Source organism: Euprymna scolopes, chromosome 39 (genome assembly GCF_053919585.1).
Source record: "Euprymna scolopes isolate OS-2025 chromosome 39, ASM5391958v1, whole genome shotgun sequence".
Classification (NCBI taxonomy): Eukaryota; Metazoa; Mollusca; class Cephalopoda; order Sepiida; family Sepiolidae; genus Euprymna; species Euprymna scolopes.
The window spans coordinates 39,520,725-39,545,724 of NC_136520.1; the positions used below are offsets into that span (position 1 = coordinate 39,520,725).

The 25,000-nt window shown below is 33.9% G+C and overlaps 1 protein-coding gene across 5 annotated transcripts in view; it reads left to right on the forward strand.

The window, feature by feature from the left end:
• Positions 1–25,000, forward strand: part of LOC145263767 (coiled-coil domain-containing protein AGAP005037-like) — a 758,348-nt gene that overhangs the window by 54,516 nt on the left and 678,832 nt on the right. For 2 of the 5 annotated variants that reach the window (XM_080120811.1, XM_080120812.1), the window contains exon 1: positions 22,211–22,424. The exons of the other annotated variants lie outside the window; for them this stretch is intronic. In XM_080120811.1, coding sequence (XP_079976937.1) covers position 22,424 — 1 coding nt within the window. In that variant the 5' untranslated portion in view covers positions 22,211–22,423. Of the gene's footprint in view, positions 1–22,210; positions 22,425–25,000 lie in introns of those variants that run through there. 5 annotated transcript variants of the gene reach the window in all.

Below are 25,000 nucleotides of genomic sequence, written 5' to 3' on the forward strand. Positions count from 1 at the left end.
CATTTTATAGAGAGGGTGGGAATTAAGTTAGTATGGGAGGGATTTAAAAAAAACAAAAACAACAAGAACATTATGACACTTAAACGGCTGTCCGGTAGCCTGACGTAACAACAGACACACACACACCCAACACACACACACGCTCCTAAATATGCACGTTCTTACACGTAAATGACTTGACACGCGTTTACCAACCTAGGAAGAAGACGGAGAAATATACGGATAGAGAGAGAAGGAAATAAACTGCGCGTAAGAGAAGAAGAAAGAAAAAAGAAGGAAGAGAGTGACCATCCGCTGCCTGTCATATGGTTTAATTAGTCTAGAATCTCTGAGAAAGAGAAGGGAAAGAAAATGAAGATTATACGCGCGTCATAGAGTTAATTGAGTCATGGGAAATAAGTCTATTAAAAGATATATATAAAAAAGTTATATACAAAGTTTTAAAACTATCTGTATGTTTTCATGTTAAAATTAGTTTGAAATAAATATCATCTTATAATGCATTTAAATTTTCTATATTGTATTTGTAATATATTACTATGAATTCAAAAAATTGAGTCTTATGTAGTTAATATTTTATATATTTTTATATAATTAATTTTATTGGTGATTATATCGGTCGTTGTAATTTTGCTCACTAATATTTCACTTCCTAATTGATTAAGATGCAGTTTACGCGCAGTTTATTTCCTTCTCTCTATATCCGTATATTTCTCCCTCTTCTTCCTAGGTTGGTAAACGCGTGTCAAGTCATTTACATGTAAGAACGTGCATATTTAGGGGCGTGTGTGTGTGTTGGGTGTGTGTGTGTGTGTGTGTCTGTTGTTACGTCGGGCTACCGGACAGCCATTTAAGTGTCATAATGTTCTTGTTGTTTTTTTTTTAAAAATCCCTCCCATACTAACTTAATTCCCACCCTCTCTATAAAATGTATTAAGTGGGTTGCTACTACCACCCCCTCTGGTTTTTGACAGTCGGGGCCCGATTCTTTTTCTTTCTTTATTTCAGTATCAAAAATGTAATTGTCTAGCTTAGATGTTTGAAAATACCATAAGGTTGAAATAAATTATTGCATTGACAATTATGTAATTTCCGTGTTATATTTTTATGTTATTGCTCTGTTTACCACATTGAGCTCTCATACCCGGATTTCCTCCTGGAATTATTCCATTATAACACTATATATATATATATATATATATATACACATGTTTGATACGGTAGAGTTTTGTTAACCACTTGGCGAACAAAGAGACATGTAAAACCAAGATGCAGGCATATTTTGGAAAGTACCACGAATAAATGCCTTTCATTTCAACTTAAAAAAACTGAGTTGAATTCCTTTCTTGTGTTCCTTTACAAGACTTTTGTGCGACAGGTTTGAGTTAAAATTGTTGTATTACCAAATCAAACAAACGTATTGTCGTTTTTATAACTGTGTCTATGTATGTCTAGTGTGTATAAGATATACGTGTTTCTGTAATCAATGCTCGTGTATCGTCTAGTCATTAGAATTATAAGGACAATTGCTTTTCTTTGTATATGGGTGTTTGTACATGTCGATCTATTACGTCTATATTTCTATGTGTATGTGGGTGTTTTCACTTATTCAAGATAATAACGAACGAGATACAATAAATGGACAGTCTTTAACAATGACAACACCTTTGTTTACTTGACACGCATCTTATTCATTGTCTCCCCCTCCTCTGGTGGCAGGCACCTGAAATGAAGGCATCTTCTTCCAAAAGGGAACACCCAAAATGCAGATTTTTATTTCCAAATGTTTCACATCTTGAAGTTTTGCAGCTTTTAACCTTCTCCATTACATTTTTCTTAGTTGATCCATAGATGCTTCCATCGAACCACAGAGACAACTCTTGTCCGCTAACTAACCCAGTGGCTAGCTAACTCGCAACTTGTCTCTTCGACCTCCCGTTATAAACTAACTCCTAATTCTGATTTCTCTTGGCTTATGTGCCTCTTATGTCCACCAGAGTGGACAATCTTGTTTGTTATGCAAGCCACATCGTTGTTTACTAAACCAAATTTACAAATTTTCATTCTTGTTTGTTATTACAAAGTAGCTTTGTTTATGTTTTTCTTCTATTCGTAACATGTTTCCTTGAGCTAAAATTCCCCAGTTAAATATTTAATAAAAATATTTTAACCAAATATTTTAACTAAATATTTTAACTAACATTTTCTTTTAAAACATTTTTCTGAATATCTTTATATCCTAAATAATTTAACATTTAATCATAATAACCATTTTGATCCTTGGCACTGTCTACCACAACATAACACAGATACTATCTTGTGATCATAACCAAAGGGCCACATTACATATATGTGTGTTTATGGGGAAAAAAATGCTTATTCAATTATATTTCTATCTTTTTTATGCCAATCCTTTTCTTTATTAAGCTCGATGTATGTTAAAATAGAATAACAGAGCGTCTAATGCAGGGTGACCAAAAAAAAACAGGACATTCAATTGTTTTTCTGAGTATTTTACAGTCAACAGAGGAAAAAAGGCCAAAGACCCTAGTGTTTTGATGTGAGGTTTTGAATATAATAAACTTGTTTTGACCAGTTTCATTTCATTCGGACAAAAAACTAAGAAACGAGGCCTAATTAGAGTTGGGGTCCGTTTTTTTTGGGGGGGTCACCCTTATATAAAAGGCAAAATGTGTGTGTGTGTTTGTATGTCTCCCAAAAACTTTTCTCAAAAGCATCGGACCGGGTCGGAACCAATATCGTCTGAAAGAGTGGTGTTTCAGTCAAATGATATGTGAGAATTAGAAAAAATGGTCAATTTTTTCCTATAGAAATGGACATTTGTAACGAGGGAGGGTAGCAAAAAATCGTTCCTTCATAACAATTTAGACAACCACACATGCACATATAGCATTCTTTCTTGAATTGGTTTGAATAAAAAAAAAAGAAAGTTCGCTGACGGCATGGTGGAACAGTGGATATCAAGGCCGCATCGTAAGCTTCGGGTTTCACAGTCATGCCCACATAACAAGATTGTTTTTGTTTTTTTTTTTGTTCTTCTGATTTTTTTTTTTTTTTAATTTTAACATTTAAACAGTTATTTATGCCCTTTTTTGCGTTCACTTTATTTTCCATTTTTTTTTATTTTTTATTTTTCTGTCATGTTCACGCAACAGACTTTTGTGTTTTTCTTGATTTTTAAAAAAAGTTTTAACATTTAAACAGAGTTATTTATGTGATTTTTTTTCCGTATGTTTTATCCCTTTAATTTAATTTTTCATTGGATAGCCATGTTCTTTTTTTATGCCTGGCCCTTGCTCAATATCCTCATCATCCCTCTCCACACCCGGGCAATGCCGGGTACCCTAGCTAGTATACAAATAAATGACAAAAAGTCTATATTTCCAGATCTAGTTCACCTTACCGTTTATTTTTTCTCAGCATGCTAAAATGTTAAATTCTTCACAGCACCTGTTTTGTAGCACAGAAACAATCATATAATTATGTCAATTTTTTTTCATATTTTCCACCCTGACTCATCAGAAGAATAAGAACTCATTAACTTAAAAAAAAAAAAAAAAAAAAAAGAATTTGGGCATGATTACGTAAATCTAAAAAAAAAAAAAATCCAAAGAGAGGTTACATCATGTTAAGTGATATTTACGCCATCTTTGATTTAAAAAAAAAAAAAAAAAAAAAAAAAAAAAGAATTTGGACATGATTACGTAAATCTAAAAAAAAAATTCAAAGAGAGGTTACATCATGTTAAGTGATATTTACGCCATCTTTGATTTTAAAAAAAATTAAAAAAAAGATTGTGTAAGTAGGTGCTAATAAGAATTGAATGTTTTAATATGCTGAAAGAAATAAGCAGTAAGATAAGCTACGTATTGGTTGGATTCATCGGACTACTGTTCTCATCTGTAGTGTGATTTTCACAATGTTGAAGGTTCAATCCTCAGTGTGGGCGACAAAAAAAAAAATACAATTGTAAATTACTAAGGACCTCTATCCAGTCATGGCTGACAGAACAAGTGCAATCTATCCCCGTGAAGTAAATAAAGGGTTCCACTCAAAATTCTGTCCAAATTCCTGAGTTCAACAGAAACATTCCCGAGTTTGACAAGATACAAGATTACATTGACCGAAACGTTGTGAAAATCATGCTCAAGATGAGAACAGTAGTCCGATGAATACGAATAACCGATCCTCATCTAAAAAATTCAGAAACGAAACATAAACTACATCTCAGAATTTGGAATATAGACTTTTTGTCATTTATATGAATTAATCCTAATCTTATAAATACAACACTGGTAAATTAAAAAAAATATATCCATTTTGAATTTGGAAATAGATGAATCTCACAGGTAAGGAAGACATTTTTTATAACATGAATAGGTTAGCCAAATTTATCAAGAGATCTAATATCTGTAACATTTTTTTGTTCTTGTGATTAAGGGAGGTGGTGTTTGATCAACACTGCTGGGGGGGGGCATAATTTAATACTGTTTTGTTTTTAAATCCCCGAAACAGTGTTTCATGGTAAACAACTGATGACCCCTTAAATTAACATTAGGACTATAGTGAATCTGAAAGAGCAAGTTGATGCATTGATTGCAGGTGATTAAATGACTTACTAAATAGTTTTTTTAACAAATGATAAAAAAATATAAAAAATAAATAAGTTTTTTTTTTTTTATATATAGTTTCAAAGATTAAAAAAAACTTCCAAGCTATATATATATATATATATATATATATATATATATATGTATATATATACACACACACACACACACACGCACACACACTATTTCCCAAATAATTGGCACCCCGTTGAATCCACCTAATGACTCTGATGTCACCAGGTGGATTCAGATGGGACATCAATTATTTGTATTAATAGCAGCTCTGTCTTTGCAGCATCAAACTCTTTTTTGGTAGCTGCTTTTTGTCACCTGAATTCCCAGAGCGTTGCAATGAGGTGCCAATTACTTCATCAGACGACTTGGTTGGTCAAAATATTGAATGTTTTAGGCAAAGTTAAATTTGCTGTCATGTCTGGCGAAGTGCAGCTGGCAACATACTTACTTGTCTTAACAGAGTACAGTTAGAATGATCCGTTTTTTTTTCTTTTGCCACAAAAGCTATGGGGTTTAGTCTTTCTCTCTACTGTATCGTCATTTTAATGTTAGGTGTTTAACTCGAATCCAATCTTTGGTTCCCTCTTCCCCTCCCGCCTGTAAAACATTCACAGAAAATCACATCCATCTACAACCACTGCCAAGAACTTTTCTGTTATCCTTTTTATACTTAACTAGCGGAACCTGTGAAAATTCCACAGGGGGACTCATTCATATGTAATATATTGATGTTGGCATTCTGTAGATGTTCAGTGTAAATGGAGACGTTCTGATATTATTGTAGTTTTTTTTTTGTTAAAACTGCAAAAGTATTTATGTAAGCTAGCACGAACGCCCGGCAAAGCCCGGTCGTAAAGTACGCTTAAATATGATATTTTAATTATTACAGATTTTGTATATATTATTATTGAGTTAATGTTATAAAGTTGCGATTGCAAAAAAAAAAAAAAAAATATCCATTTGACTTGGGTGCATTAGCTTGAATCGAAACCGAAATAAAAACATGAAAATATATATATATATATATATATATATATATAATTTGAGTTCCTTCAGCCATAATCGAAACCAAAACTTTTGAAGAATTCTTGATAAAATTATTTATAAAAAAAAATAGATGATTTAAGTGCCGTCAGCTATAATCGAAACCGGAACCCAAACTGTAGGGAAACATGCGACTTACCTAATTAGCACGTGTGCACAATTCAATGGGTCGGTTGTGGAATGAAATGAATGAAGAAGAAAGAAACAAAAATGGCTGCCTCATCTCTTTATATGCCTGCAATGTGACCACCCGATATGCAAATGAGATGCTCCTGGTTGGAGATAAAAGAGGGTTGATTTTTAGAGGGAGGTTCATTTTGAAGTTGGATTTCGAAGAAATAAGTTGAATTAGCAGAAGTTCGTTGGGAGTTGAGAGAAGGTGCGTTACGTATACAGAAGTTTAGAAGTTTGGACAACAGTGTTAACCATACCCAGGAAATTATTGGTGTGACAGGCGGAAGAAATAACTCAAGTTATTGAATTATACAAACTTATGAAGAATTCTTGGTAAACTTATTTATGACAAGAAATGGAAGTACATAACAATTAAATGACCCAGATGTAAGTGTGACACAGAAAATAACACGCGCTATCGTATTAATATATAGATACTGAATGGAGCTTACATGAACAAAGCCTCTTTTCAAGAACTTCTCGTCTGTGGAACATAATACAATGGGACTGCTTCCCAGCTAACTGCAGCATAATCGATTTCAAGTCTAATGTTAACAAACACTTTTTGTTAAGTAATCAAAATTAGTTTGTTTTAATATTCCTATAAGGAAAGCACAATGATTTTTTTTTTTTTTTACTAAAACTTTTTTCCTACCTGTCCCTTAATAGAAAGGCCATCAAATGAGGATGGGTGCTATTTTACATCTGATTCAATTACTATGGAGACACAAATGATGGTGGTGGTGGGGGGGGGGGTAAAATTCCTCTACCGACTCTGCACATTGTCATCATATTGTCAATCATCTTTGACAGAAACACTTCTCTACACTCCCAAGTGAGTAGTTTTGTTTTAAGACAGAAGTTAAGAAATTTGTTCAGCAGTTTTTTAAAATACTTGGTACTGTGTGTGTGTGTGGGTGTGTGGGTGTGTGTAATATATATATATATATATATATATGATTATTTACTAGAATAATTATTAAATACTTACAGACACTAGTATCATGATCACCGAAATATAGAAGGCCTGTGAACTGCCTGCAGGCAATGTAGGTAAGATTTGTCAGACTGTCAATACTATATGAGGACCATTTTGAAAAAGCGCAATAAAACATTTTTAAAAAGAAAAAGGAACACAGTTCGATTAATACTGAAACTGAACTTTATTCAATATAAAATATAAACATTATCTATGTAAAATTAAGTAATTTTAAAGCAATGTACAATTTAATACTGATAAAACTGAATTATGAAGTTAGGGAACAAACAAAGAAACATTAAACAAATATTTTTTGGCCTTCAGAACAAGATCAGTGTAGTATCTGTTTTGATGCTACACTTCACCTTTTCTGTCCTCGGTCGGTGGAGGAGAAATCTTTCATGACTGAGATTATTTTTGTTCCTATCCAGAGTGCCCCTTATTGGGAAACTGGATTTTGCCACAAGATTATACGTTGAAATATTTAAATAACTATTACTTTAAATACAGAAATTATTTTTAAAGTTTTGGTTTTCTGTTCTTCTATGTCCATTTTTTCCTCATGTTTTTCATCAAAATGTGGAGCATATTACTTGTCTCATAGGCCATCATCAGTGATCGCTTACTGGCAGTAACCTGTGGTGTTCCTTGGAAACCGAGTGACAATAAGTCTCCCCAGATTTCCAGTGTTCTCCACCTATTGACCACTTGTGCAAATGATTGCATGTTATCGCAACAGCCGTTGTCACTGATTTCTCGTTGCCATCGGCCATTGGTGTTACCTGGGGTTTGGGTGACAAAATGCCTCCCCAAGGTACCAGATTTGAACTGCACACTTCCAGTGGAGATTTGGTTTGTACTCTCCCACCTCGGTCTTTCCATCCTCACTGACACTTCACAACTAGTTGGTGTGGTGCCAATCGATGTCATCTACACCAGTTTTTATTACTATTATTATTATTACTATTATTATTATTATTATTATTATGATAATAATAAAGGTGCTTGTGCAGTGTACGCACATGTATTTTAAATAGTATTTCCAAGCTAAATTAAATTTTGGGTTTCTATTACTGTATATATAGATCCGAAAAAGTTGTCAAAAAATAAATATATAACAAATAAATGCTATCAAAGGCAAGATAAGTTACTTTTCTGCCTAACTGCGTATGTTTTTAGTGTTTTTATTTAATGTAACATGTTTATTTTGTATAGTTTTTAGAATCTGTGTTTAGTAAAACAAACCTCCCAAAAAAGATACCATAAAAATTTAAGGGTTTATATTACAAAATAATATTAAAAACGGGGTTGTATTCCTATACACATAGATTCGAAAAAGAGGTCAAAAATCAAATATACACCAAATAAATGTTATCAAAAGCAAGATAAGTTACTCTTCTACCTATCTGGAAAGGTTTTTAGTGGTTTTACTCACTTTAAAACGTGTAATCGCTTCAAAAATCGTACAATGTTTATCGATATATTTTAAAAAGAAAAATGTTGGCATGCTCGCTATTGAACTCGGTAAGTTTGGGAAAATGAGTTCAAACAAACAAATTATACAAAATACTGTTAGAAACCCACCGAATATATGTCCGCTTATGTCACGATAACATATATTGAGCGAGTGTCTAACAGTATTTTGTATAATTTTTTTGTTTAAACTCGTTTTCCCAAACTTACCGTGTGCAACAGCAAGTATGCTGCCGTTTGCATTTTTCAAATACATCGGTAAACGCTGTATGTTTTTCGAGCCAAATAAACACTTTACATTAAATAAAAACACTAAAAAATTATCCAGTTTGGGAGGAAAGTTACTTATCTTGCCTTTGCTAACATTTATTTGTTATATATTTTGTTTTTTGACAACTTTTTCGAATCTATATGTATTGTTAAACAAACCCTGAATTTTTAATCAATTTGTGTTGTTCGTATATCTCGGGAGAGAATAAAAATTTCCTCTTTCATTTCCCATTTCAGTCATGTAAATTATTTACAGTTAAAATGTTATAAAAAAAACAAAAACTTGAAGTTTTAAATATATTTCAAAGAAATAAATTACGCCCGGTGCTAAAATATTGAAAATTCATCAATCATTAAAAAAAAACACAAAAAAAAAACGTGAAAAATGCTAACTTTTAAATATTTGGAAATACTCAGTGAAAAGTTTTATATATTATTAAAAGAATGGACTGAAAAATATATAAAATTGTTTTTGCAGTAAAAAAATAAATAAACTGAAATATTTAACTTTCTCCGATAGAAATAAAAGTTAAAAAAACGAGTTCACTTACTATATTTTGTTAGATTAAAATCATCCCAATGTGCAATTATAATAATTATTATCTAAATGGAGAATTGTTCTTTCTCTTTAGAAGAACATACATAGGCATTATTTTTTATGCCTGTTAGCGTGACCACATGGTTGAACACTGGAAACTTTCTATATCTACAAGTTGATCAGGAAGGGACATTACGCTGTCATGTTCACTGGCTTACTTTCTCGGTGGTGGTACTTTCGGGAATCATCAGTGCAGGGTGTCATGATTAACACCAGTCGAGAGATTTGAACTCGGCAACAAAGCCATCTCTGACTCCATTAGCAAAGACCAAATCCATTCAGCCACCGTTAACTGCAAGAAATATTGTTGAAATCTAAACATTTTTTTTAAAAAATGTTTTTATATATATATATATATATATATATATATATATATATATATATATATATATATATAATTATAATAAATTAAATATAATAAATTATAATAAAAAATATAGATTTGAGTAAAAATTGATAATAGAAAAAAAGAACAATTTTATGTGTATGAAGATACTTGCTTTCTGACCTAAAATGCACCAAGCATTGATATTATTTTTTTTTTTTTTTTTTTACCCTTTGAAAACACAATCATGTCCTGCAAAGTCAAAAACAAGTGATGATGGTGAAGTAGATAACAATGTCAACTTACGACCTGGGTATGCTATGTCAGAATCCAGTCAGCTTGATGATGCTCATATCGCAGGTGCTAGCATAAATAAAACAGCCGAAACATTTGTATGACACAGTCATGTTAACGCTTCGATGTAGAAAATCAAAATCCATAAATGCATTTGTACGCATATCGTCTGCACATACACTGTGCCTAAACCTAAATGTAAATTCCATGAACAAAGTTTCTTTCTTAGAACTGCATGCCTATAGAACTATGTTTCGTTTCCCTGCTTTCCAACTGACTACAATATGGTTGTCTTCAAGTCCAACGTAAACAAGTTCTTGATGAGCCATCCCTTTAAGTAATCCAATTCACCCAATTCCCACTACTAATGATTAATACATTTTCCCATTGACTAATGTACACTCATTAACCCTTATCCTTTAGTGGCCTCTGGGCCTTGATAAGTGGTGACTCCCTTGTAAAAAAAAAAACAAACAAAAAAAAAACACTATCATGAATAAAAACAAATAATTATATTTTGGACCAGTCAGAAAACTTTCTGAATTTATATGAAATAGTTTTTCTGAGAGCCACTCCCACTAATGTTTACTACGCTAAAATCACAATGACTAATGTATACCCATTGACCCTTATCCTCGAGTGGCTTCTGGGCCTTGATAAGTGGTGACCCTCATGTAAAAAAAAAAAAAAAAAGAAAAAAAAAAGCTAGATTTTTCTTTAATAAACCAGTGAAATCCAGTTGACCCGAATCTGTGGATCAGTGTGACTGGACACCCCACTCTGAGCGCTCATTTCTTAAACATTTCCTCCCACTCACGCACGCAAACATTAATGAACACGCAGACACACACAACTCATCACATTATCGTCTGTCAATCTCTATAAACTTTATTCATTTAAATATATCCAATCTATCTCACTGAAATATTTTATTAACACAATAACAAAGAGACATTGACTCTTAAAAACTACCTTCAATGAATTATAATCTCTAAAAATGAGCAGAGAAGTTTTGAATATGAGTTTCCTGACCCCTGAAACTTATAGCTCTTTATCGTTATTTTCATGGGAAGTCCTCGTCTGAGCTCCAATCTATGGTCCCACCTCGCCAAACTTTCACAAAAAACACTCGTCTAGCTGAAAACACTATTAATAATTTCCCTCGCTCTTTATCTGTACCTAAACCTAAATGTAGATTCTATGAACAAAGTTTCTTTCTTAGAACTGCACCCCTGTGGAACTCTTCTGTTTGCCTGCTTTCCAGCTGACTACATTATGGTTGCCTTCAAGTCTAACGTAAATAAGTTCTTGATGAGCAGTTCCATTTAAGTTAACAAATTTACTGAATTTCCATTACTAACGATTACTATATTGTCCAATTTTACTACTGTACACTCTTTAACCCCTTATCCTCGAGTGGCCTCTGGGCCTTGATAAGTGGTGATGCCTATGTAAAAAAATTTTTTTTTTTTAAAATCAATCCAGACTTCTAATGTCTCACCTAATGACCGCACCCCCCTGTTTTTACAAGAACTCTACAAATTTTCACAAATATTCTGTTTTCCTATTGCTGCAAACCTTCCATTTTAAATTTACATATGATCTCTTTTGTGAATGTATACCCTTCGAACTCATTATTTTGTTTTCTTTACAATGTTTCTCGTTTTTCTCACGTTTGATTATTGTTGGGGTCCGGTTTAAGCGGTCTCAATTATAAGGTGAAAAAGTTCACTGTGAGCGGTTAAACTATGAGTGTACTCTTGGTGTCTATTTGCTTCCTCACGAAAAACAAAGTGTGACACAAGGTCGTTTTTAATGTGGGAGAAAACCAGCTCCCCCAAAAGTGGGGCACTCTGGTAGAATGCAAAAATAAAATTGCCTTATATATTATTTTAATTGGAATTCATTATTGAGATGAATATTATTTATATTAATTTATTTTATTCCAGACTATCATTCTCATCTTTATTGGTTGTTGTTTCACGAAATTTCAGCCAACTATTCCTCTGGCCTTCATTAGGTGGTAACCGCGACTGATAGGAAGGGGCCCGTGGCGCAGTTGATAGACATTGAATCTCTACGGTGTCAGATGATCATTGTCTGAAGATAGCGATTTCAATCCTACCCAAAGCTGGCCAGAGGCTTACTTGGCCAAAAACGTGGTGAGACGACAACAACTACGGATGGCAGTGATTGCTGAGAATGCAGTTAAGAGATTCAAAGTTCCTATTCATTGCGGTTACCACCTGACGAAGGCCAGAGGAATAGTTAGCCGAAACTTCGTGAAACAAGAACCAATAAAGATGAGAATAATAGTCCCCAATAAAATAAATTAATATAAAATTGCCTTTAGTATAGAAAGGTTTTCCTCTCGATTTACTAAGAACAATTTAAGCTGAGTGCAGTATCAGAGTAGACACCACACTCCGATCGTCAGGCCGAACGAGTGTACTCTCTGCTTGAAGGCAGTAATATCTGGTATTATATAAGCCAGATGAATCCATATTGTCCATGGTGTTAACTATCCCGGAACAATTATAAAACCTGTAAATCTTTTTCACTGAAAATACGAGCTCTCTGAATCCGGCATATCCCCCAAAATCTCCTCTCCCATTACAAACTCCCTAAACATAAAACCCAAAACTGGCGTGAACACATCTCTTAAAACCAGTTGCCACCTCCCTAAAACTGGTGATCGAAATCCTACAGAAGGAGTATGCATTGAAGCTGACATGCAGCTCTGTATTCGGCTTCATGGTCACACTCTGTTGAGTGATACGGACAGGTTGATTTTGGTGTGTTTCGTTATCGAGGATTGACAGCTGTGCAGGGATACCTTGAACATCAGTTGCGATTCGTGTTGTTGTTGGCAGCGTCGAGGCATGTTACCTGCTGTTCATGTTCACATCCTCTCCGTGATCTCCTTAAATGTTCAGCTTGCATTTATGGATGTCAATGGTTACTATATTCTTTCTTTATCCATCTCACCTCATCTTTCGGCGTTCAATGATTCATTCGCTGGGTTACTTTGTTATTCTGATTCCCGCAATGTTAATGCAGGAATCTATAATATAAATCTCACCTGTGTGTGTGTGTGTGTATGTATGTATGTATGTCTGCCTAAAACTTTTGACAGACGCGTCAGAATGTGACGAAACCTCGTTTTAACTAAACCTTGTTTTAAACCTCGAACTTTCGGAAGACAAATATAAAAAAATTGGCCAAACACATTAATTCCTTCACCCTAATGGGGCAGTTTTCTACAAGGAGGTGTCGCTTTTTTTCACAGATATTTTTGAAAGTCGTCCACTCTTTTCGATTGACTAGCCTTAATTTTGACATCCGTCACTTTTGGTTTTGCAGTGGGCGCAACAGCAAAGACATCACATTTTTTTTTTTTCCTTTCACATTCTTTTTTCTCCTTCGTGGTACGGATTCGAGCCTGTCTGCCTACTACCATTTTTTTGTTTTTTTCTCAACACACACTTCCAAACACCCAGACAACGCCAGGCACCTATGCTGGTATAAAATAAATGTAAAAAAAAATTTTGTGATTGTAATTAGTAATGCACTAAGAAAAAAAAAAAAGAATTTGTCAGTAGTGCAGATGTGTGTATGGCAACTGTATGCAAATGACCGAGCTGTGTGTGATGTGACGTCTCAGCAAGAAAAAAGAGTATAAAAAAACATGTCTGTAGACCAAAGGATCACGTCGGAGAAGAACAGAGATAGATCTGTTACGCAAGGTGGCCAAGGGCGGCAGGAAAGGATCTTGGTTGTTTCATTAAAGAAAAAAAGGAAGTCTAGTTCTTTAATGAAAAAAATTTTTTTTTTCTTGGGAGTCACCACTTATCAAGGCTTGAAGACCACTCAAGGATAAATGTTAAGGAATGTAAGGTGCAGTGGCATAGCAACTATTTTTGCCACCTGGGACAGTTGTAAAATTTGCCCTCCAACCCCACCTGGTGGTTGGCCGTTGATAATCCGTTAACCTTTAAAATTCCAGAAAAGCCTTCAAAATGTTTATTTTCATGGAATTACAATCAAGGGTCTAAAATCATTTAAAAACAGTGTCACACACATAAAACACACAACCTTAAAAGCTCATTTTGGTATAAAATTTCAGAATTTTTGTTACCTTTTTTTTAAAAATTTTTCTATTTTCTATTTTTACCCCCTCAAAATGCCACCCCCTGGCACGTGCCAACCAGGGTGCACAACCCTCTCCCACCTACCCCTTTGCTATGCCACTGTGGTTGTATAGTAATCGTTAATGGTGTAAATTTTATTATTTATGGGGACGGCTCAGCAAGAACTTGTTTACATTGGATTTGAAGGTTACCATGTTGTATTCAACCAGGAAGCAGGCCAGCAGAACAGTGTTCCACAGGCGGGCATTACAGTTATTTTTTGTCTTGGTTTCCTTGTGACGATGTCTAGATGTTAACACGGGGGTAACGTTACAACTGAGGTTTATCATGGGAAATATATGAAGTAGAATTCCCAGAACATTTTTTTTAAAGGTTAATCAAGGAAAATAAGATCATGTTGTGAGATTAATCGATAAGCGACTATTTAGCAGCCATCTTTAAATTCACGTTGAAGCATGTTCCTATCTACCTTTCTCCTCACAAGAACAAAGTTAGACACACATTTTTTAATGTGGGGGAAAATCCAGCTCCCCAAATATGGTGCACTCTGGATTGGAACAAAAATAAAAAAAAATTGCCTCAATCTAGAAAGATATCGCCTCCATGGACCAAGAACAGAAAAAAACTAAGTGCAGTGTCAGAACAGATACTACACTTTGTAATATCTGTTGCAATATTTTTGACTCATAATAGGGTATGGTCCCTCACAATTGGGAGATTCTATTTATAAATGCTGCCGCTAGAAACTGACAAATCAAATTAATTTATTTTCTGCTACCGAAATATACAAGTCCGAAACCTGTACAGAACAGATGTCCACTGAGAATTTGTCATCTCCAGGACTTGTATAGAATAACTAACCATTGGAAACTCTTCTGAAACTAAACGTGGCTTCCAACCCAACACGTAATATTTATTTGCACAAAATATAAAAATTACAAGTTGAACAAATTAGGGACAAGACCATTCAAAAGTGTGGGGATAATGGGTGTTGTTGATCATCCTTGGTCACAGATACTTAAAATTGTCTATCCTATTCTTAACTAGAATTATCTCAGTTACCACAATACCACATTCACTCGAGGGGCTGCCATATTTAAGTTAAACTTAAATTTGTTCCTAGCCAAAAAGCCAAAGAATATTGTCTTTTTTTAAATGGCCATTTCAAATAATTCTGCTATTCTGGAATCTGTGTCACTATGTTATTGTTAGGTACGAGCAAAAATGGTGACATCAAGTTAGGGGGACCTAGTTTTGAAAGCCAATTTATCATAATTTTTTGTAGGTTTCCGACTACTTTTTGATTGTATTTGAAAGATTAGAGACTAAAGTTAATTTCCAAAAGGAAAAAAAATATTTGTACACATAAAAAGAAAGTTATAAAAATGTTTTCACGGTGAGCTAACCAATTCTGCTAAATTTAAAGTTAAATAAATTCATTGTAAAAATCCTTTGAGAGATAAATATTAGTTTTATGGGTCTATTTCAATAATAATTAGTAAAGTTCTAAGATATTGAATTAGATACAAAAAAAAAAAAAACCCACTTTGTTTGTACAAAAAATAACTTAATTAGTTCCCAAAAGCGAGAAATTCTTGCTTGGCAGAATGTCAACAAAACTTAAATCTCTAAAGATGGATTATACCCAAAAGTCGAAAGGCTGTCTAAAAATGATGTTAGGTAGTTAAACTGAGGTAGGGGGTGCTGTTTTTCTTTTTTTCTCACAGCCATGCATTCGTACATTCGTATAGTAAACGTTTGTATGATTTTCATGATTTTTTAATTTTATTATTTTTCTATATTTTTGCTTTTAAATTAAAACAATTCTTTTTATTTTTCAAGATTATATAAAAATTATGTTCCACCAAAAGTTTCATATTCATGTAAGCAAAGAAAATATTAGAATCTTACATATAAAAATTAGGCGAAACCTGTAATTTAAAAAAAATGTAGAAATATTTTTTGCAATTATAATTTTTTGTGTGAAAATACTAAAACGATGCTTAATTCAATAATAATATCGGTAGTTTGAGAAATTAATTTTTCTTCGAGTTATATTGAATTCATTAATACGGATTTAAGGGGCTCAAAAATATATTCATGCATTTTTTTTTTTTTTTTTTTTTACTACTGAAAAGCATAACTTTAGTAAAAGTATTTATTGTTTAAACAAAATAATACATTTCCACTAAGATTTAAATAAAAATAATGGGTTCATTATATTCTGTGATCATTATTTGATAGATACTGAAAATTTCATTAAAATTGGTTAATCTTCTTTTTTAGTGAATTTTTAAGTAAAGAGAGAGGTCAAAATGTTTATTCATTTTGCATGTACTTAGTTATTGTGTTAGCATACTAAAATCAACATCTTCGAGTGTCTAAGGTCTCTCTGTACAGGGGTTTGTCAGGACAACCTGGCATGTGGATATTTTTCCCTAGCCAAATATTTAAAATCACATAGTATTCGCAGCCCAAATAAGATTTCCTTTCTATGGCTAACTCACACTAGCTTTTTACTCTCCAAGTAATGTTATTTCAAGTAACATCACAAAGCTGGATACTCCACCATGAAGATGAATTCTTTCCTGGAATCTAGTAAGATCAAGAGACCACAAAAAGATATACTATAACTAGCTCTGTGTTTGAGAGATAAAGAACTTTAATGGAATATTTAACTATCTATGTATCTCATAGAGTTCAAGTGTTAGCCCCAGGAAAAAATCATCCTAATTTCGGAGAACTTCAACTGAAGAAAAATGAAGCAAAAAAAGAGAAAAGAAAGAAATGTGAATAAGTAGCTCAATTTATCCGGAAATCATCTTGTCTTGTCTTGCCCTTTCTCTGAAAATGTTAATTTTTGCCATGCTTCAAATGATTCACGATTTGAATAAGGGAGGTAAAAACTTGTTTCATCAAAGAATGACTCCCTGTCTCCTTCCATCCACATGCACTTGTAGTCTTTCTCTTCATTTCAAAGTTTTCAACCAAGAGTTGTAAATTTTTTTATAAAAAAAAAAAAATAAATAAATAAAAATATTTTAAGAATGTAACTTTCATTCAGTATTTTAATCGCTAACGACCAGAGCTTTTTTTTTTTTAATTTATTTTTGGGCCATAAATTAATTACTCTAAAAGAAATTTTGACACACAAAATACACTTTGAATATTCTTTTTACATAAATTTTAACAGAATTTAATGAATGCAAAAGTAAAAATGGAGTAGAAACATACCACTCGATAGTTTCAGTATGAAAAAAAAAGTTGTAAATTAATACTTTTTGTTACAGTTATGTATGAACACCCAGAAAGAAGAAAAAAAACCCAAATCAATTAATTTAGAATGTGGTAGCGTTTCTTTTTTTTTTTTCTACTTGGGAATCACCACTTATCAAGGCCCTGAAAGCCACTCGAGGTTAATGAATGTAAGGTGGTAGTGTAGTAATCTCTTATGATGTAAATTGGCTACAATTTGATTATTTATGAGGACAGCTTAATAGGAACTTGTTTATATTAGATTTAAAATCTACCATGTTGTATTCAACCGGGAACCATGTCAGGGGAACAGTATTCCAAAAGGCAGGCAGTTCTGCGAAAGAAGCTTTGTTCATGGAATCTGTTTACATTTAGGCACAGATAGAGAGTGGGGAAAACCTTATGTAGTGATTGTAGTTAGTTGAGTGGTTTTTGTGAAAGTTTGGCAAGGAGGGACCATAGATTAAAGTTCAGTCAAGCACTTGTCATGAAAATAGCGGTAGAGCAGAGACAGGTTTGTGACGTCTTTTCTGTGGGGAAAGTGGATGCAGGGAAGAGAAAAGAGCATCAGCTACTAGGTTTTGAAACCAGTTTTGAACTCTGTCAAAGCAGGATTGGGATGCTGAGCAGCTCCTGCCCAGATGTGGCAACAGTACTTCATTTTAAGGTGCACCTGGCTCTTAGACAGAGAGGATTGCATCGGCAGTGAGATACTTACTGGAGCGGTAAAGTGATCCAACGAATTTACCAGTGATCTTGGCAACAGATTTGATGCATATGTTCCATTTTAGATAAAGAGTCAAGGTCACTCCCAGAAACTTGTCAAGACATGGGGCTTCGCCAAGATGAGAGCTATTCATTTCAATTGGGGTGTGATGGAGATAAAATAATTCCTTTCTTCAACATTTTTAGAGCAGTTAAGCAAATTAAAAACAATTTTTCTTTGATATGGGAAGTAAATTTGTGTAGTTTTTCGGAGAGGTATGGGTATCAACTATTTCTTCATTTTATTTTATTTTTTTTATTTTTTTTTTTTAAGCCAATGTGTGCGATATTTTCGGTTTGGGAGTGTAAAGGGGTTTACCACTTAAACTTAATAATAGAGTTCTTATTTACAATGCCTCCTCACGGGACAGACTTAGACACCGGGTCGTTTTTAAATGTGGAGAAAAGGAACAAAAATTAAAAATTGTTTCGGTCATGAAGGATTTCTACTCCAGACATAGAATAAGAAATTGAAGTGCAGCATCTGAAGAACAGCTACTACACTTTGATCTTGCCCTGAAGGCCAAGTTTTCTTTTTGGATTAAGTGTGTAGGGAGGCGTGGACTTTCAGCATGAATTCCCTATCACCCTCCCTCAAAATGTAAAGTAAATAATTTCTCCTATGGCAAAAAATCTTTTTGTCTTAAAAAGCTAGAATGGCCCAGAAATGGGTGTTCATTTTGTGTTAAATTTCACATGCACATGTGAAGGGGGTCAGCAGCTTTGAAAATAGAAAAGGTTGGGAAATTAGAGAGAAGGAGGTGAATCATGGCCAAGTTGAGAAGTTCATCTAAATTTGAGACTTTGTTTTTTTTTGTTTGCCATTGGTAACACACATCCTTTATACAAAGAGTACTTCTGCATTTTAGCTTTTTTTGGTTTTCTATTTTTGAAGAGTTGGATTCAGAACAATCATGAAATTTTCTCTGGAAATAGATGTACTTTTTTTTTGTAAAATGTTCATTGTTTTATTTAAAAATTTTGATTTATTACGAAAACTGTTTGATTGTCCAAAATAAATTAATTGAATTCAATAAATGTTCCAGGAATTACTGTTCTCTGTTGTTACTGTATCACTCTATTAATGTGTTTCTTTTGATTTTATGAAAACATTCACAACAGTTCTGTAAATTTAATGATTGTTTTCCCTTGCTCCAAATCAAACTATTCCAAAAATTAAAACTAAAAAAGCTAAAATGCAGAAGTGTCAAAGCAAAAAAAAAAAAAAAAAGTAAATAAGGCTGATGCTGCTAACAGAGATTGCAAACACAATTGATGCTCCTATGTACTTGCCTCCCCACGAGGGCAGAGTTAGACATGAGGTCAGTTTTTAATGTGGTAAAAATCCAGCTTCCCAAAAAGGGGCACTCTGGAGAGGAACAAAAAGTAAAAATTGTCTCAATCTAGAAGGATTTCTCCTCCACTGATCGAGGTCAGAAAAGGTGAAGTGTAGTATCAGAACAGATACTACACTTTGCTCCTCGTTTTACTTTTGTTGTAGCTTCTATGTGACCGGTTAGCATTTGTAACCTGTATGAGAAGGCCAACCCAAATCTTAGGTATTAGCGATTTTTATTTAAACAAAAAAAAAAAGTACATTTATTACAAAAGTTTTAATAAAAACAACGTGGCCTTCGGGCCAGGATCAAAGTGTAGTATCTGTTCTAATGCTGCACTTCACTTTTTTTTCACTTCACATTTTTGGTTTCGGTTGGTGGAGGAGAAATCCTTCATGACTGGTAATATTTTTTTATTTTTGTAACTTTTCAGAGTGCCCATTTTTGGGTAGGTGGTTTCCACCCACATTAAAAATCGACCTTGCGTCTAACTCTGCCCTCGTGGAGAGGCAAGTAAACAAAAAAAAAAAAACCCAAACAAACAAAAAAAACCCAAACAAACAAAAAAAAAAACAACAAAGACCACAAATTCAATTTTTTTCCCTTTTTTCTTTTTTATTCCCCCCTTGAGGAAGATTTTTTTTTTTTTTTTTTTAATTTTTCTTTTACCTTAGGCATGAAGCCCAAATCGTTTTTGGAAAGATTTACAATTTTGACTTATCTTACACTAGACACTGTCCCCAAAATAGTGCAGCAAGGATAATTAGAACTGTAACGTTGTCTGGAACCAACACATTGTAATCTCAGTCGCAAAGTAGATAAAGAATAGAGAAGAACTTCAATTTGCTTTTTTTGTTGTACAACATTTATTTCCTCATTCTCTTGTTATCACTCGCAGGATCGTCTTCTCGTACGTGATCTCAACATCATTTCCTATGCATTTGCATACACGTGTCCATGCCATATTACACATTTATTTACCATCTGAAATTTTTGTCTAAGGCAACTTTATTCTTGGATATGATAGACATCGTTACTACCTATGGTAAGCTGTTCCATGAATCATGGGCAGGGAATGTTACAGTTCTTCTAATGAGATGAAAGCACCTATAGTACATCAGCTGGGTCCTGTGGAGACCACGAAGCTAGCTTGGCGCTGAGGTGAAAAACTCCTCAAAAGATGGCTAATAAATTCTAGTTGCTGATATTTTATGGCTTAATCACATTCCTGCGAATCCTCCCACTGTTTAGGGTTCAGGGCTGGGAGCATGAGTATGCAAGCTTCTCATTACTTACAGGGAGGGGGTAACGCTAGTAATAAACTTGTTTATTTAGCTTCTCTGTGGGAAGTTGGACAAAATGTCAGATGGGGTTTTGAAAAGTCAGTGAGTTAGGCGTGTTGAACTGGCCTATAAAAATGCCTGAGCAGCCCCTTTATCAGCGTTCTTTGCTAGGAACGCCTCAATGGTGGTATCTGTCAGTGTCTCATCTATGAATTAAATAGAAACTGCTGTTTGCAGGCTGTATGTTTATAATAAAATACATCTACAAAACATATTAATCTACAAACCATATTTAAAACATTTATGTACGGTTTTTGCATGAAATACTATAAGCAAAATGTACATGCACTCAACAGTGGTTCTATTTGATTTGAATTTGAATTGAAGTAAAACTAGTTTTTAAAACTTGTGTTAGGTTAGGGTTAAAAAAAAAAACAAACAAATAAACAAAAAAATTGTGGATGAAGTATTTGGTAAAGTTCAGTCATATGTTACACTTCTGGAGGTTGAAGGTTCAATCCTCAATGCAGGTGACACTCAAAATACAATTGCAAATTATTTTTTAGCACTTCTACCCAAGTCATGGCTGATGCGACAAGAGCATGCTACCCCCGTGGATTAAATAAACGGTTCCATTAGAAATTCTGTGCAGATTCCCGTCTGACAGAAAACTTACCGAGTTTGACAAGATTGGTTACGTTAACCAAATCGTTGTGAAAATAACACTCAAGATGAGAATAATCCAAATAATACGAATAATCGATTCTCATCTAAAATTATTAGAAACATTAAAAACAAAAAGCAGTTTGGTTCAAATTCTGTAGAAGCACCAGCTCAACAATCACACATCATTAGCTGTAACATACTTTGTGATTAGTCGACATATTAAGATTGACTCTATTATTTTATTATTATTAGCAATAAGCTAACTTTCTTCTCATAGAGAAAATAATGCCTGGGAGAATGGATCTTCTAGGACTGAACAAGACCACACCTCAGGCTGACAGCAACATAGCCACTGTTGGACCGATTTTTAAGAATGTATACCGACTGGTACATACGAACCACACATACTCAAGCTGTGGCAGCCAGTATAAAGATAAAAGTGCATTAAAAAAAAAAAAAAAAAGTTTAGAGTAAAACCTTGTGGATGCTATTCCAAAACACCAAAATCCATAAACTGATGTTGCTGCCTTTGTTGTTGTTGGTGATGATGATGATGATTGTTGTTCTAGTGGCAGCCTCCCCCCACAAACCCTTGACCCATTCATTATTCTTGTTATTATTATTACTACTACTACTAATACTACTACTGTGTAAAATTCTACCCCTCCCCCATTACTACCACCACACACTACTCTGGGTTCTCATTGGCTGCACAAACAGCTGGGGATGTGCCAGGTTAGAAGGGAGAGGTATTTCTTACCTTGATATTTCTATCTACACCATTTTTTTTTCTTTCTTTTTTTTAACTAACTTCTCAGGAGAAGTAGAGAGAGAGAGAGAGAGAGAGAGTGTGTGTGTGTGTGTGTGACAGACGTAGAAGTAAAGAAGGTGTGGGTTGAGGGAGAGTAAATATCTTTTGTATGTTAATAGAGAGAGTGAAATATATATTAGGGCGTGTGTGGGGGGGGACAAGAAAGATAAAAGAAAACGAGTTCTCTGTCTGTCTTCTTTCCTTTCTTTCTTTCTTTCTCTCTCTCTCTCTCTCTCTCTCTCTCTCTCTCTCTCGTTCTTTCCCTCTCTTGGGTTTGCCTAAGATGATGTGGTATAGAGGAGGGAATCGTCCGATTGGAACCATGTGCTGACCCCGGGGCAATCTTCCCCCAAGTAAGTAGTGTGCTTTGTTCTATCCCCCCCCACACACACACAAGCACCTGTATTGAGGAACTTACATAATTGGTACTAATGTCGCGAAAACAAACTTTATCGTTTTGTACCGATTACCCCCCACTCTCCTCTCTCTCCCTGTTCGTCCTGTTGTTTTTGTCATTTCTTTATTGCCTTGTATTATTATTGTTGTTTTAGCATTATTTTTTAATTAAAAGATTTCGCTGTATGTATAGAACGCATTATTTTTATTGGAATCCTTTGAGATGAGTAATTTGTTTATTTGCGGACTGTTATCCTCATCTTCATGGTTGTTGTTTCACCACATTTCGGTCAGCTATTCCTCTGACCTTCTTCAGGGGGGGGGGTTAACTGTGACGTGATAGGAATGCTGAGTCTCCTAACTGTATCCCCAGTAATTACTGCCTTCCATAGTTGTCGTTTCACCACATTTTGGCCAATTAATCCTTCGGGGACCCGTGGCACAGTGGATAGAGGTATTGAATGAATCTCTACGGTTCCAAATGAACATTATCTGAAAGAAAACGGTTTCGATCCTACCCAAAGCAGGCCAGAGGATTAGTTGACCAAATCGTGTTCCAACAACAGCAACTATGAAGATGAAGATAAGTCCACAAATAAAAATATAAATGTATAAAATGTACGTTTCTGAATTTTTGAGATGAGAATTGTTTTTTTTTTTTTTTTTTGTATTATTTGGATTTCTTGGACTACTGTTCTCATCTTCAGTGTGATTTTCACAACGTTTTGATTGATGTAATCTCTGACCTTCTTCAGATGTATCTTGTTGAACTCTGGAATGTTTCTGTCGAACTCTGAAATTTGGATGGAATCTCGAGTGGAACCCTTTATTTACTTCACGGGTTAGCATGCTCTTGTTCTGTCGGCCATGGCTGAATAGAGGTCCTAAGTAATTTGCAATTGTATTTTTCAGTCGCCCACACTGAGGATTGAACCTTCAATCTTCAGGAAAATATCACTTTTTCCAAGTACTTTAACCTCTGCGCCATGGGTCCTATAGTTTGACAAGATGCACCTGAAGATCGGAGGTTACATCGACCGAAACGTTGTGAAAATCAAACTCAAGATGAGAACAGTAGTCCGATGATCCAAATAATATGTATAAAATATATTTTCAAATTATTGAAAAGTGTTAAGTTTTTTTAACAAGAAAAAAAAAAATTTTTTTAAAATATATTACAAATAAATTCTGGGGCATAAAAGGTCGCTCGTTTTAATGGTACCACTTCCATCTTTGTAGCTCCTCAATATCCGAGTAAAAAAAAAATTGGAGGCTTTACTTTTAGAACGATCCTCATATGACAAAGTGCGTTCTGGATGTCCATGCACAGCCATCGTTCATCACTGGCATAAGTGCATTAAGAATGGTGGTGACTATGTAGAAAAAGAAATTCTGGAATACAAAAGGTTGCTTGTTTTCATAGTACCACTCCTATCTTTGTAGGTCTTCAACTTTGTGTGTAAAGAAATAAAAAAAAATAGGCTTTGCTTTTGGAATCAACACAATGAACTAGTTAAAAACAAAAACAATTTGCTTCTACAAACTAATCAAACTAAACACAATGAATAAATAAGTATGGTGTGGTTTGCTTGGAGCATTGTTTAATGGATTAAGGGTGTGTTTGAAGGCTTCCAATGCAGGAATGTGCAATCGTTGTGAGCAGATAAATAAATAAATAAATAATTTTTTTATTTATTTACCTGAATGTTTTTTTTTTTTTTTTTTTTTTTTTTTTTTTTTCAACTATGGATGGTATTTATTCCATAGGTCCTTTCAAGTGTAGAACTCATCGTCAGTGGAGAAACATATCCATTTTCTAGGCTGTCAGTTGTAAAGTGACAGTTTAAAACTGACAGCCTAGAGAATGGATATGTTTCTCCACTGACGATGAGTTCGCCACTCGAAAGAACCTATGGAATAAATACCATCCACAGGTGAAAAAAAAAAAAAAAAAAAAAATAATAAAAAAAAAAACATTCAGGCAAATAAATAAAAAAAAAATTGAATTATTTATTTATTTATTTGTTGTACATTCGTGCATTGTAAACTTTCAAAAACACCTTTCAGATTGAATAAATATTTGAATATATAAACAACTTGAACAAAATTTCTTTTCTAGCACTATTCGCTTGTGTAACACTGTTTCACTAACCTGCTTCCTGGCCGACTACAATATGGTAGCCTTCAAGTCCAATGTAAACAAGTTTTTGTTGAGCTATCTCCTTAAATAATTCAAATTATACCCAATTTATACCGTTAACGATTCCTATACTACCACCGTACATTCATTAACCTTTATCCTCTAGTGGCATTTGGGTCTTGATAAGTGGTGACTCCCTTGTTAAATAAATAAATAAATAAAATAGAAGTATAAAAATTGTTTCCCAAACTACTGTTAGATAATCTGAAAAGGGTTGATATATCGTAAAACAAAACAACCAAACCAAACACTACGAATAAATATTTGAGGATAGCTTGGACTTGAAGCATAAAAACTTTTTCTTACAAAATTACTTGATTTGGTATTAAATAA